This window comes from Pyxicephalus adspersus, chromosome 9 (genome assembly GCF_032062135.1).
Source record: "Pyxicephalus adspersus chromosome 9, UCB_Pads_2.0, whole genome shotgun sequence".
Taxonomy (NCBI): domain Eukaryota; kingdom Metazoa; phylum Chordata; class Amphibia; order Anura; family Pyxicephalidae; genus Pyxicephalus; species Pyxicephalus adspersus.
The window spans coordinates 933169-946036 of NC_092866.1; the positions used below are offsets into that span (position 1 = coordinate 933169).

General features: G+C 48.3%; 2 protein-coding genes across 2 annotated transcripts; both read right to left on the reverse strand.

Annotated features, from left to right (window-relative positions):
• Positions 1-1788: 1788 nt before the first annotated feature.
• Positions 1789-6173, reverse strand: LOC140338462 (ankyrin and armadillo repeat-containing protein-like). The gene is made up of 6 exons (XM_072422698.1): positions 5905-6173; positions 5404-5541; positions 4195-4439; positions 3561-3717; positions 3031-3178; positions 1789-1963 (listed from the first exon to the last, which is right to left on the reverse strand). Exons 1-6 carry the CDS (start codon positions 6008-6010, stop codon positions 1789-1791), a joined length of 969 nt encoding a protein of 322 aa, XP_072278799.1. The 5' UTR covers positions 6011-6173.
• A 242-nt stretch (positions 6174-6415) lies between these two features.
• On the reverse strand, positions 6416-8828 carry LOC140338463 (uncharacterized). The gene is made up of 2 exons (XM_072422699.1): positions 7532-8828; positions 6416-6620 (listed from the first exon to the last, which is right to left on the reverse strand). The coding sequence occupies exons 1-2, from the start codon at positions 8395-8397 to the stop codon at positions 6416-6418; spliced, it is 1071 nt and encodes a 356-aa protein (XP_072278800.1). The 5' UTR covers positions 8398-8828.
• Positions 8829-12868: the final 4040 nt, after the last annotated feature.

Genomic DNA, 12868 nt, shown 5'->3' on the forward strand with positions numbered 1-12868 from the left:
TAAGCATGGTACAATCCGAGGTCAGGGCCGGCAGGGTTCAGGCAGAGTTCAGGCAGAATCAGGTATCAGACTGGGTCACTATTAGTAATGACACAACAGGTTAATATGAACCGACACACAGAGCGCACCCAAGCACACTGTACCCACACAGGCTTGTAGCGGGCAATGGTGTTCAGGACAGGTTCTCCTTAAATGGCCAGGATGCCCAATAACCTTGCGCCACCTGGCGCTATTTGATTGAAGGATAACTGAATCCGCTGCCGGTTTTTCAAACTAACTATGTCCTGCTACACGGCGAAGAAGCCGAGTGCCTCATCTCTGGGGGGTACAAGAGGCGTGCATAGTAGCGCGCGCATCTCTTCCCACAGCACCCCTGGGACATGGCATACCCTGCACGCCTGCAGGAGTGCTGAGAACAGGAACATCTCTGTTACGTCCATAGGGATGCTGAACAGTAGTTCGGCCCGAATGGACCCTCCGCCGGCACTGAGACGCCTGCTGCAGCGTCGTCCCCCTCACTCCCTGTGATCCCCAAGGACGCTGCGGGCTCGCTGGACAGGTAAGTACAGATTTATCCTGGGGCGATCCCATCACAGCACAGCTGATGTCTCTGACACAAAAACGATTTCTTCTTTTCACAATCTGAAGAAATTGATGGAGATAAATCGTCCGCACGCTGGCATTGTGCCCACGTGATGCCATCCTATGGGCTAATCCTAGAATACCAGATGTTGGGAATATTTCAGATTACAATGGGAAGATAATGTAAAGCGGCGCATTGATTATATAATCTAGATGCTTCTTGGGTATTATTAGAGATAAATACACTAGAGGGGCAGATTGTATCTATTGCCCCCAGACAGGGGCAGATAATAAATATTTACAAACTAAGAAAACATTGATTTAATAATCATCTTGGCTTCTTTAATATCATGGTGCAGCAGAAGGAAAAGATCCAAAATAAGAGAGGTTTACCCTGGACACTACGGCTGCATACACACATCAAATCATTGGCGTCCACCATGAAACGTCATGCTTGCCTCGGGTGAAAATCTGATGTGTGTACAGTGGTACTCCGAGATTAACTCACCTTGATAAGTGAACAGTTAGAACTCCTTTAGTAAATCCCCGCTAATCTGTGGAGACTGAGGGATGGCATACAATGGGGTACATGTAGTACCCATCACCCCCTGCACCCCCCAATAAATATCAATATTTTATGTTCCAAAATGAATCCAGGAGATCCAAGACATCAATTCATTTATATTAATTCCAAAAATCCAATCACAGCGTCCGGTCAGTAAAACTCGATCAGGACAATCGCTGCAATCCCAGATTCCCCACAGATATCCCGGCTGTGTGAATCATTGGACAATCTGTGGAATCCGTCATTAGGGGAAATGATATTCTATGTATGGGGAGGATTCATGTAGTACAAGAAATGACGACGAGTGTTATCAGAGGAAATGTAGAATTTGTCACAAAATGTGAAATCTCCTCTGCAGCATCGGCCATATTGGGAAGTCAATGGGTCATCGGTCGGTGAATCAGAAGATGAATGTCACATATCCCCATTACACATATACAACATTGGGTCTTCAGGATTTGGTTATGGAGAAGCAGAACCTAAAATATTTATATAAACGTGGAGGGATGGTGGGACCCCCTCATACCGGGCACAGCGGGGTACAGCTATGGAATCTGCACAGGGATGATGGAAACCCCTGACATTGGCACCACAGATGTGCAGACCAGCAGAACATTCTACAGTCAGTGTTTCTGTGACGATCAGTAGGGGCCCCCCGACCTCCTGGACCCCGTGTGGCCCTTTGTGGATAGATTCCGGATGGGTGGCAGGATCAGCTCCTTCGTGTGTCTCCAGCGCTCCAGGAAAGTTTCTGGCCACTTTCGCTTCTTATTGTAGAAGATGAGAACTTTCATCATTTCAGGATCCCCCCGACACCTGCAACCAGCAGAGACTGTGATCAACGGAGGACGGACAGTGTGCCAGCAATCTCCCCCCCCCCTCCATGTTATTATTAATATAAACAGGATTTATCACAATGGGGGCAATTATTGTGCAATAATTGTCATTGGAAATCATCTGTCACCATCCATTCCAATGACAAAAGGCTGCACGATGCATGAAGCGGAGTTATCCTAAAGCATCGTGCCATCGGGAGTGCCGGGGTACTGCCAACAGGAAAGATGGCATCAGAGTCACATGACCAGCACATTAACCCGAACATATTCCTCCTATGGAGACATAATCCAGCTCAATGTCTTAGACATGGGGGTCAGCAGAGACATGGGGGTCCGCAGGGACATGGGGGTCCGCAGGGACATGGGGGTCGGCAGAGATATGGGGGTCCGCAGAGATATGGGGGTCCGCAGGGACGAGGGGGTCGGCAGAGACATGGGGGTCCGCAGGGACATATTATTGTCGTATTGTTGTCGTATTGTTGTAGTATTGTTGTCGCCTGAGTACCAAGCTGCTGCATTGGCTGAACAAATCTGTCATTTACACCCGCTATTTATTGTACAGCGCTGTGGAATATGTTGGCGCTATATAAATCCAATTTATTAATATTATATATGTGTAACTCTAATCCCTAGCTCTTATCTTTGCCTAAACCATTGATGTACCCCACCCCCCATCATAAAGCTTTTTTCTAATCTGCACTCTACCCATGGTCCTAATATTTATTTACCCCCAGTCCCTGACCAAAACCCCTTGGTGCTACCTGCAGCCCACCTACCTCATCCTAACACAGAAACCCGCCCTGATATTAGACCTGTCCCTAACCATTGGCCTATCTCTGACCCTAATCATAGCTCTAACCATTGCTGCAATCCTAACCTTAATCCTGGCATTAACCTTGGCTCTTTCTCTAGTTCTATACCTAACCCTAGACTTCTAGTTACCTTTTCCTTCATCAGGATCCCCCCCATAGCTTTACGCCCACACCTGATTATATCCTGAATCTAGACCCAGCACTACTTATCGGGGTAATTTGGGCCCCCCGGTACCTCCTCAGCAGCTGCCGTTCAGCGGGGGGGTGAAGGCTGAGATAACCCAGAGCGATGGCGGCGGACCCCTTCACCTGCTCCCATGGACTGGACAGAAGGCGGCACAGGAAGCTGACAACGTCTATGGAGATCATGGCAGCTGCAAGACCTGAGGGGGCAGATGGGGTAAAATGACATTACAATTCCTTATAACTTTATTTATACTCCCAGACGAAACACATGCAGCATGGGGAGATCAGACTTTGCCGATTACGTTCTGTCTGTACCTGGACCTCTCTGCACAATATACTGCAGGATGGTGGCACAGCCTGGTCTAGGACCCGCCCCCGGCTTCCCATTGGACAGGGATGAAGCTCAGTGTTCGGGTCACACCTGTGTTGATTGGCTCCTCCCAGGATTGTTATATATTGATTGATGTACTTGTATTGCACCAATGGGGGGGTTTCTATATCTCTGCCATGATTTCCCCCCATACCCAGCATGGGTCCTGCGGGGCCCCCATAGAATACATACATGGGGTACGGGGTTACCTGCCCGGCAGTGGGACAATCCGGCCACAAAATCAGCTGCCAGGGCCTGCGTCTTCTTAGACTGAGACTTCTCCAGCAGACCAATCAGAGTCTGAATTCCCACGGCACAGGTGTACGATGGATCTGTATCCGGAAGGATCGGCGCCAAAACCACCAGCTGCAGGAAACCAGAAAATATTATTCCCAAAGTGTCAGTGTTATACTTTATATCCTCATCCTGGGGTCACGGGGGTCATGTGACAGGATGGACATCACCGGGGGGTCATGTGACAAGAGTGACATCACCGGGGGGTCATGTGACAAGAGTGACATCACCGGGGGTCATGTGACAGGAGTGACATCACCGGGGGTCATGTGACAGGGATGCCATCACTGGGGGTCATGTGACAGGAGTGACATCACCGGGGGTCATATGACAGGAGTGAAATCACCCCCGGGGGTCATGTGACAGGAGTGAAATCACCCCCGGGGGTCATGTGACAGGAGTGAAATCACCCCCGGGGGTCATGTGACCGGGGGTCATGTGACAGGGGTGCCATCACTGGGGGTATAAAAAAAAGCCCATAGACATACAAGCGCCCCCCAGTCTGACCACAATCTGCAATCCCTATACATGGCTCCTGATTGGCTGTACCTGGAAGGCTGCGCAGGCTCTTTGATTCTCATTGGCTGATTCCAGGAAGGGGCTGAAGTCGGTCCAGGTTACCCCCCCGCTCTGCACAATCTCCCTCTGCTGGCTGGGGCTGTTAAATGCAAAGGTGGCGATGGCTGTTCCGGCGGTCAGGTGAATCTCTTCACTGGGTGAATGCAGGAGGCGGAGAACATGGCTGTAGGTGAATCCCGAGGACTTACTGATCAGTTCCAGGTTTTCAGGATTTCCTGGTCATTGCAATAAAAGATTTATTGTAAGAAAGGCGAACCGCAGAGGGTGAAACATTCATCCTAATGGACTGTAGAGAATGAATCATTCACTACGGATGATCACAATGGGTGATTGATTCATTGTAATGGACACAGAGGGTGAATCTTTCATTATTACTGATCACAGAGGGTGAAACATTCATCCTAACAAACTGTAGATAATGAAACATTCACTAAGGATGACCGCAATTCTATCATTATAACTGACCGCAGAGGGTGAATCATTCATTATAACTGACCGCAGAGGGTGAATCATTCATTATAACTGACCACAGAGGGTGAATCATTCATTATAACTGACCGCAACTGACCGCAGAGGGTGAATCATTCATTATAACAGACCGCAGAGGGTGAATCATTCATTATAACTGACCACAGAGGGTGAATCATTCATTATAACCGACCTCAGAGGGTGAATCATTCACTAAACATAGAGGGTGAAGCATTATTAGGGATGACCTCAGGTGCTGAACAAGCAATAACCACAGAGAGCAGATAAATCATGAACATTGCTTTCTGATGATTGCAGATTCCGCAGCACATCGGCTGGGACAGCACAGACATGATATTTATACACGGCTGACCCATGCGCTGCCCCCGGTGCCGCCCTTTATATTGCGTTGTGTTTGCACGTCTCGCACCGTTCGGCAGGCGTGTGAGCACTTGTCCTTCCTAGCAGACATCAATCAAATCTTACGGCAGATCTTTCACTCACCGCGGCCGTCACTCTGACAACCGACTGCAGCACGGTAAATATTTTCCCAACATTTCTAGCGGCCGCTGAGACGTGAAAACATTAGAGAGGACGCCGGGAAATGTTTCCACTCCTGCACCAGATCCATTCCAGGTTTGCTGGATCACCCAGGTTCTCCCCTGAGATCTTTAATAAATCCGATCCAATATCTGACCAATGGGGACTCACCGAGGACAGACGCAGCGATAGCGAGGGAAGCTTCAACCTGAATGCGCTCAGAGCTGCAGTGCCGCAACAATGCGATGAGGAATTGCAGTCCACGGGAGGCTGCCACGGCACATTGATTCCGGGCATGGGGAATAAAACCTGGAAGAATAATCCGGAGAACGGAAGAATCAATGAATGGTAATGATGTCCAGCAAACCCTGCAACTCAATCACAACGCTCACTCTGCTCCTCTCACCAGCAAAATGGCGGAGCTTTTCATCAATGACTGAAGGGTGAATATTTCTTTACAGATATTCACTTTGTATCCAGCAAAAAGCTTGGGGCATCCCGGGCACACTGGCTGCATGCTTGCTGGCGGTCTGTGTACAACTGACTAATGTGAATGGTCTGTAGGAGGATGTTCTCCTTCTCTATGTATTCATTGAGCAATCTGTGTAGTCTGATCTCTCCTACTATTCCCTATGATACCAATCCATTATTAACCCTTTCCTTGCCACATACCGACTCCTAGGCAGATGTGTTGGAGGGCTCGGATGGCGCTCAGCACCACTTCCTCCTCCGGTGATCTCAGAAGGCGGACAAGATGGCGGGCTCCATCAGCAGCCATCACTGCGTTTCTCACGTCATAGGGCCCCTTGACCAGGGCGCTGAGAGCACCGGTGCCAATCAGGTTCAGGGTAGAAGAAGGTGTAGAGACGAATTCCACCAGCAGGGGGACCCCTGAAAAACAGCAATGCAGCCAATGCAGGGAGCGGGGAAAAAATGCAGGAAGCGGGGAATAAAAAGCGGGGAGCGGGGAATAATATTTAGGGAGCGGGGAATAATATTCAGGGAGTGGGGAATAATATTCAGGGAGTGGGGAATAATATTCATCTGATTCCCTGATGGGATACTTTCCATGAACCCCCCGCTGGTGTCAGAGCTGCCAGGTCCGGGTGTCCAATAACCTGAAATTACCTGACAGGTGACACCATGGAGGCACCACAGGTAATAATTAGGAGGCGCCTGACAATTACAGACCGGTCACCTGATCCGCACCTATCCTGGCCGCCACCATTCTCTGCGCCTCCATCTCGCCTCCCGCCAGGGCCCACAATGCACGGCCCACCGACTCCTGAGTGCGCTGAGATTTGCTTCTCCTTAGCAGGTGAATGAGGCCGGACAGATTTCCCCACTCCATCATCCTCCTCTGGGCCTGCGGATTCCCCTCCACCAGCCTGGGAATAAAACATAATCTGGGGTTAGGGGGGAACTCCGGGGAAACAGAGAGAAAGAAGAATAGAAAGGAGAAGATTCCGTTATCCCAGTATTGTATTCTATCCAAAGTCACCTGTCAGCCACATTGTATTCATTCCCTGTCCTGCTATGCAGCTCCATCATTAGAAAGCTGAGCTCCAGTCAGTGCCTAAGCTCAGATGATGTCATCGGTTTGCTGCAGACAGGAGGAAGCATTTCCTCAGTCACTTCACCTTCACCTTGTTCAAACTGCAACATTGTAACAATGTGAGAGGCTGCAGCAGGAGCTGACTTGTGTCAGGGATTGGTGAACACAACTAAGAACAGCACCGGCACCATATAAATGTTTCTTAGCAAGCAAAGATAGTGCCGTCGTTCTGGAGAGAAAAGTAGATGAAGGCACTGCCACAGTGTGTGAGAGGCAATGATTACCTGGGACATAACTAGGCTACACATGAATCTGATGACAGGTCCACTTCAATTCACTTTTTGTTTTAATAACTATATACTTAAACTATAATAAATAATGCTGACAATGGGAGTGGCTGCTCCTTACTAAGAGGAACCTGAAGTCCCATTGGCTGTTTTGTGCAGAAGCTCCTCCTACAATACTTTCTGGCTGGAAAGGAAAAAATCTGAAAATTAAAACGTACCCCCACCTCTTAGAAAGCTCCACAGCACCCCAACTGGCCAAAGCCTTCCACTTGGGGGGTTAGGGTTAGCACCCCATTATGCCATACAATGGGGGCAATCTCTATTCTGTACTGACCCCCCCCCCTTGGCAATTGGCTTCTGATTGGCCCCCTGTAGCCTCTAATAAAACAATGAGTGGGGTGTGATGGAGGCCCTGTGACGTTACCACTAGATGGCGCCGACGCTCATTTCATTTTACCTGTACACAGTTTCCACGGCTGACATGTGGACATCTCTGTTTTTGGATTTCAGCATTTGGTGGAGGCACAGGCCCGTGTTCTCATCAATGAAGAGGTTCTGGTTATTTTGGTTGCCTTCGGCCATAAGTCCTACGGCTTCGCTCCAGGCAATTAATAGAGGTTTGGATTGGCAGACCTGGAAGAGTTTCACCATCAGGGCAAGAAGACCATTCTGCCTCCCCATTGCATCCTTACATGGTGGGGAGGACGCAGCCAGGAGGCCAATGGTTTGTAAAGTGGGCTGCAGGACCTCCGGGGGGGTCCCCTGTGCCAGAATGGACAGAACTTTTATGAGGGACGGAATGAAGGAGGCGCTGAGATCCTCCGCAAAGTCTTTTTCAGCCGTCAGATCACACATCCAGCCAATCAGGGTTGGTAATAAATTCCTAACCTGGCCGTCAATAAGAGACACCAAGACTGGGATCCCATCGGCCTCCACTAATTTCCTTCTTCCATGTTTAATCCTCAAGACGTTTTTCAGAAGATCCAATATGGCAGCCTTGACGTTGTCCCCATGATTTCTTCTCAGGACACCAACCAATCCTGAAACCAGACCTTCACCTATAAAACTTGTTAGCTGCTCATCTGACCCCTCCCCTGAGGAGCTGGTCAGCCCAGAAATCATGGAACATGAGCCAATGACGATGTCTTCTTCTTCATCATCCAACAGAGCGATAAGTTTCTTATATACTTTCACATTCTGGTGTCCAATAAAATATTTCAGGAGGTGAAGATGGCCATGACGAGCACAAATTTCCACAACTCCTTGTCGCTGTCGGTTTATAAATGTGATATCTGCCCCCAGGCTGACCAGTAAGTTCACCATTTCAAGGCTCCCCCTAGAGGCGGCCAACAGCAATGGCGAGTTCTGAATGGGGTCATCGGTTGTGGCGTCCAGGTTCCCCACCCCCGAGGACTCAATGAGACGTTCCACCAATGAGATGTGATTATTATAAGCCGCATGATGCAGCTCGGACCACCCACCGTGTTCTGGAGCCCCCGTGCTGTCTCCTGACCTGCAAAGGAGAAGGAAACAAAAATGTAAAACTAGGAACTGGCTGACCCCGGACTAATATTCCAGTCTATGGGATGATTTACTAATATAACGAGGAAAATGGCGTTTTATTGACTTTCACTATTCAGTCATTCGAAGGACAAATAATAACTTTGCATTGTTGTAACTACTCCTTTAGTAAATTATCCTCAGAGGTATAGCTGTGGGTTTGACCCTCTCATGAAATGATATAAAAGTCTGAGTTGCTCTTTTTAGTTTCAGTGCAATATTATATAATATATTTCAGACAATACAATGAGATTCATATTTGTTTCACTTGGGACATGTTCCAAAGGTCCCCTGCACCCCTTGACCACACATTAATTTTGATTTATGGAATATTTGGATGATTTTTAAAATACCTGCCCACCCATCCCCCCCTTTCTCCATGTTCAGGGGCTTTGTAATTAACTTGGATTGTTGGCAATGTGAATTCCCAAAACTTGCCTGGCTGTTCCTGTTTGGTGACACCAATGAATACCCCTGATCTGTATAAATTGCAGCTGGGTGCGGGGGTGGGTGGGGGTGTCAGGTATAGGGGGCCCAATCTCCTGAATCTGATCGCTGGATACATTTCATGCAATGAGCTCTCTGCCTCTCATCCCTGATATCACATTCCAGAAACATGGAGTTAGGTGAATTGGCTTCCCCCACAATTGTCCCTAGATTGTGATAATGTCATATGACTATGGGGGGACATTGGATTGTGAGGGACAGCTAGTCATATGACTATGGACTTTGTACAGCGCTGCGTTATATGTCGGTGCCATATAATACTGTGTAGTATTAATAATGTTTCTGCAGAGAGATGAATGGGTTCCACGTGCCCGGCGTTCTATGAGCTTTGTGCTGTCCTTGTACATGTGAAGTGTTCATGGAGGGCCCGGCTGTCACATGGTACGTTCACATGGCTCAGGAGACAATCGGCTCTTATCCATGGAATGAGGTGAATCCTTGACAGATGAATTGTGAGTATTTGGCGCAGGATGGTTTGGAAAACATTGGACAACAATAAGCAGCTTTCATTCAAAAAGTCTTTGTGCCATTGCAGCACACGTGGCCCCTGATCACACTACATCAGCCAGAAGGGCCCCTGCCAGAGCTCCCCGCCCAACACGTGTGTGAGCTGAACCATTCAGCCTGATACAGGAAAGTCACTGTGATGGCTATGTGAGAGCTATGCGAGTGCTATGCGAGTGCTATGTGAGCGCTATGTGAGAGCTATGCGAGTGCTATGTGAGAGCTATGCGAGTGCTATGTGAGCGCTATGTGATGGCTGTGAGTGCTATGCGAGTGCTATGTGAGAGCTATGCGAGTGCTATGTGAGCGCTATGTGATGGCTGTGAGTGCTATGCGAGTGCTATGTGAGAGCTATGTGAGCGCTATGTGATGGCTATGTGAGCGCTATGTAATGGCTATGTGAGCGCTATGTGAGAGCTATGTGAGCGCTATGTGAGAGCTATGTGAGCGCTATGTGAGCGCTATGTGAGAGCTATGGGAGCGCTATGGGAGAGCTATGGGAGAGCTATGTGAGCGCTATGTGAGAGCTATATGAGCGCTATGTGATGGCTATGTGAGAGCTATGTGAGCGCTATTTGAGGGCTATGCGAGTGCTATGCGAGAGCTATTTGAGGACTATTTGAGGGCTATGCGAGAGCTATGCGAGAGCTATGCGTGAGCTCTGCGAGAGCTATGCGAGCGCTCTGCGAGCGCTATGCGAGAGCTCTGTGAGAGCTATGCGAGCGCTATGCGAGAGCTATGCGAGCGCTATGCGAGCGCTATGTGAGAGCTATGTGAGAGCTATGTGAGCGCTATGTGAGAGCTATGTGAGCGCTATGTGAGAGCTATGTGAGAGCTATGTTAGCGCTATGTGAGAGCTATGTTAGCGCTATGTGAGAGCTATGTGAGAGCTATGTGAGCGCTATGTGATATGTGAGAGCTATGTGAGAGCTATGTTAGCGCTATGTGAGAGCTATGTTAGCGCTATGTGAGAGCTATGTGAGAGCTATGTGAGCGCTATGTGAAAGCAATTTTAGAGCTATGTGAGCACTATGTAAGAGCTACATTCTGCGGTGGCATTAGGTATGATTAGTGTTAGATTTAATGGTTTGGGATTACAATTAAGTAAGCGAGGGGTAGAGGTTACAGTAAAAGGGGTTAGTTAGCAGATGGTCATAAATTAGGGTTTCGGGCCAGGGATAGGGGGTGTTAGAGTATTATTATTATTATTATTACTACACAATATTTATATAGCACCGACATATTACACAGTGCTGTACAAAATCCATAGTCATGTGACTGACTGACCCTCAGGGGAGCTCACAATCTAATGCCCCTCCATAGTCATATGTCATAATACAGTACAAGGGGGAGGGGGGGCAATTACCCTAACTGTATGTTTTTGGAAGAATAAAGGTTAGAATTAGGAATTGCATTTAGGGGGTTAGGGTTATAGGGTGAGGGGTCACAATGATTGCTGGGGATAGGGATTGGGGTGTAGAGGTTGATATATAGTTTGGGGTTAGTGGTTAGAGGAGGGAATTAGGTTTAGGGATAAGGGTTGGGGGTAGAAGTAAATTAGGAAGCTGGGGACATAGAGTTAGGGGTGGCAATGATTCCTAGAGATCGGGGTGAAGAGGTTAGGGGGCTAGAATTAGGGTTAGAGTTAGGAATTACAGGCTGAGGTTCAGTTTGGGGTTAATGTTAGGGATTAGGGTTTTGGGGTGTCATTACATTAGGGGGCTGGGGTTAGGGGGTTAGTGTTATATCATTAGAGGTAATGGGGTTAGGGTTAAGGTTAGGAGGCCGGGGTTTGCTATTTCTGATGAACTCTATTAGTTTATGAGTAGGGATTACAGTTTAGGGTTAGCAGGCATGAGGTTAGGATTTTGCACCTGGCTGGCTGGTTCACCTGGCCATCACACCTAATGCACCTGGTGCAGCAAAGCAATAAATGATCATTTCTCAGTGCCCGGCTGGTGATTTGCTGCATTTATAATTCACATTCTTCCATCTGCAGGGAACATTTGTGGCATTCATTACTAGAAACATATGGCAAAGGAAATCACATGAATACACATTCACCTATACATTCACTTCAAAGAATGCAGACTCCCCACATCCCAGTGTTTTCTATCAATCAGGTGACTACTTACCTGCTATGAGGTGTCTGCATCATACAGTCGCTATGTCTCTGCTGGCCCTGGGTGAGGGAGGACCGGCTCTGCTCAGGACTAGGAGTGGCCCCTGACTGTGCTCACACCAACTGATTAATGATAGACTCTTAGCAACTTCATATATTCCTCCCATAACAGCCACACCAATAACATTTCCAGCACCCCATACTCTGATTGCAGGGACTGGGGGGGCTGAGGATTTCTGTCTGGGGAGTTCTGATTATATCATTTATATCCAGCAATTATTTCTGACCCCCCAGATATATTCATGTGGCCCTCACTCTGCCCTGGGAGCCCAGGTTTGAATCTCAGAAGAGACATTATCTGCATGGAGTTTGTATGTTTGTAGGGGAGTTTTCCTACATTTCAGATACTGGTGGGTTCTTTGGATTCCCCCCAATATTCCCCCCGATAGGGACATGATAATTGAGGGGAAATCAGAGATTTAAATATATAAATATGAATTGTCACCCCGGTGGTCATAGATACCCCTAGGATTGGTGTCACCCAGTGCAGAAACTCATGGTGGCGCCCCCTGTTCCTACATGGCAGTAGGGCTGAGGCTTTGAAGTGATTAAATTGCCCAGGGCCCCCACATTCCTAGGGGCCTGCCCGTGTCCAGGTACTAAGCTCCTCCCACATTCACCTCCCATCAATAGAGTCCACCCATCTCTAACTTTTAGCATCAGGTCCCGCCCACTGTGCTATCACAAAGCTCCACCCACTATAATTTTACAGTATTAGGCCCCACCCCCTGTTCAATTACTAAGCCCTCCCACTATCGTGCTCCAGCACCAGGTGCGCCCACTGACCTCTCCCAGCGTCAAACTCCACCCACTATTCTCTCCTCCAGCACCAGGCTCCACCCACATTTCTACTGTGCACAGGGAGGCTACAGGACTTGAAAAGCTTTATTGTTTCATCTGGAGATATTCTGGGACTAGAGGGGCTGGCATGTGTTTGTATATATGGTGTAGGTGTGCTTGTGTGTAATGTGCAGATTGGGTGTATGTTTGTGTGTAATGTGCAGATTGGGTTTATGCTTGTGTGTAATGTGCAGATTGGGT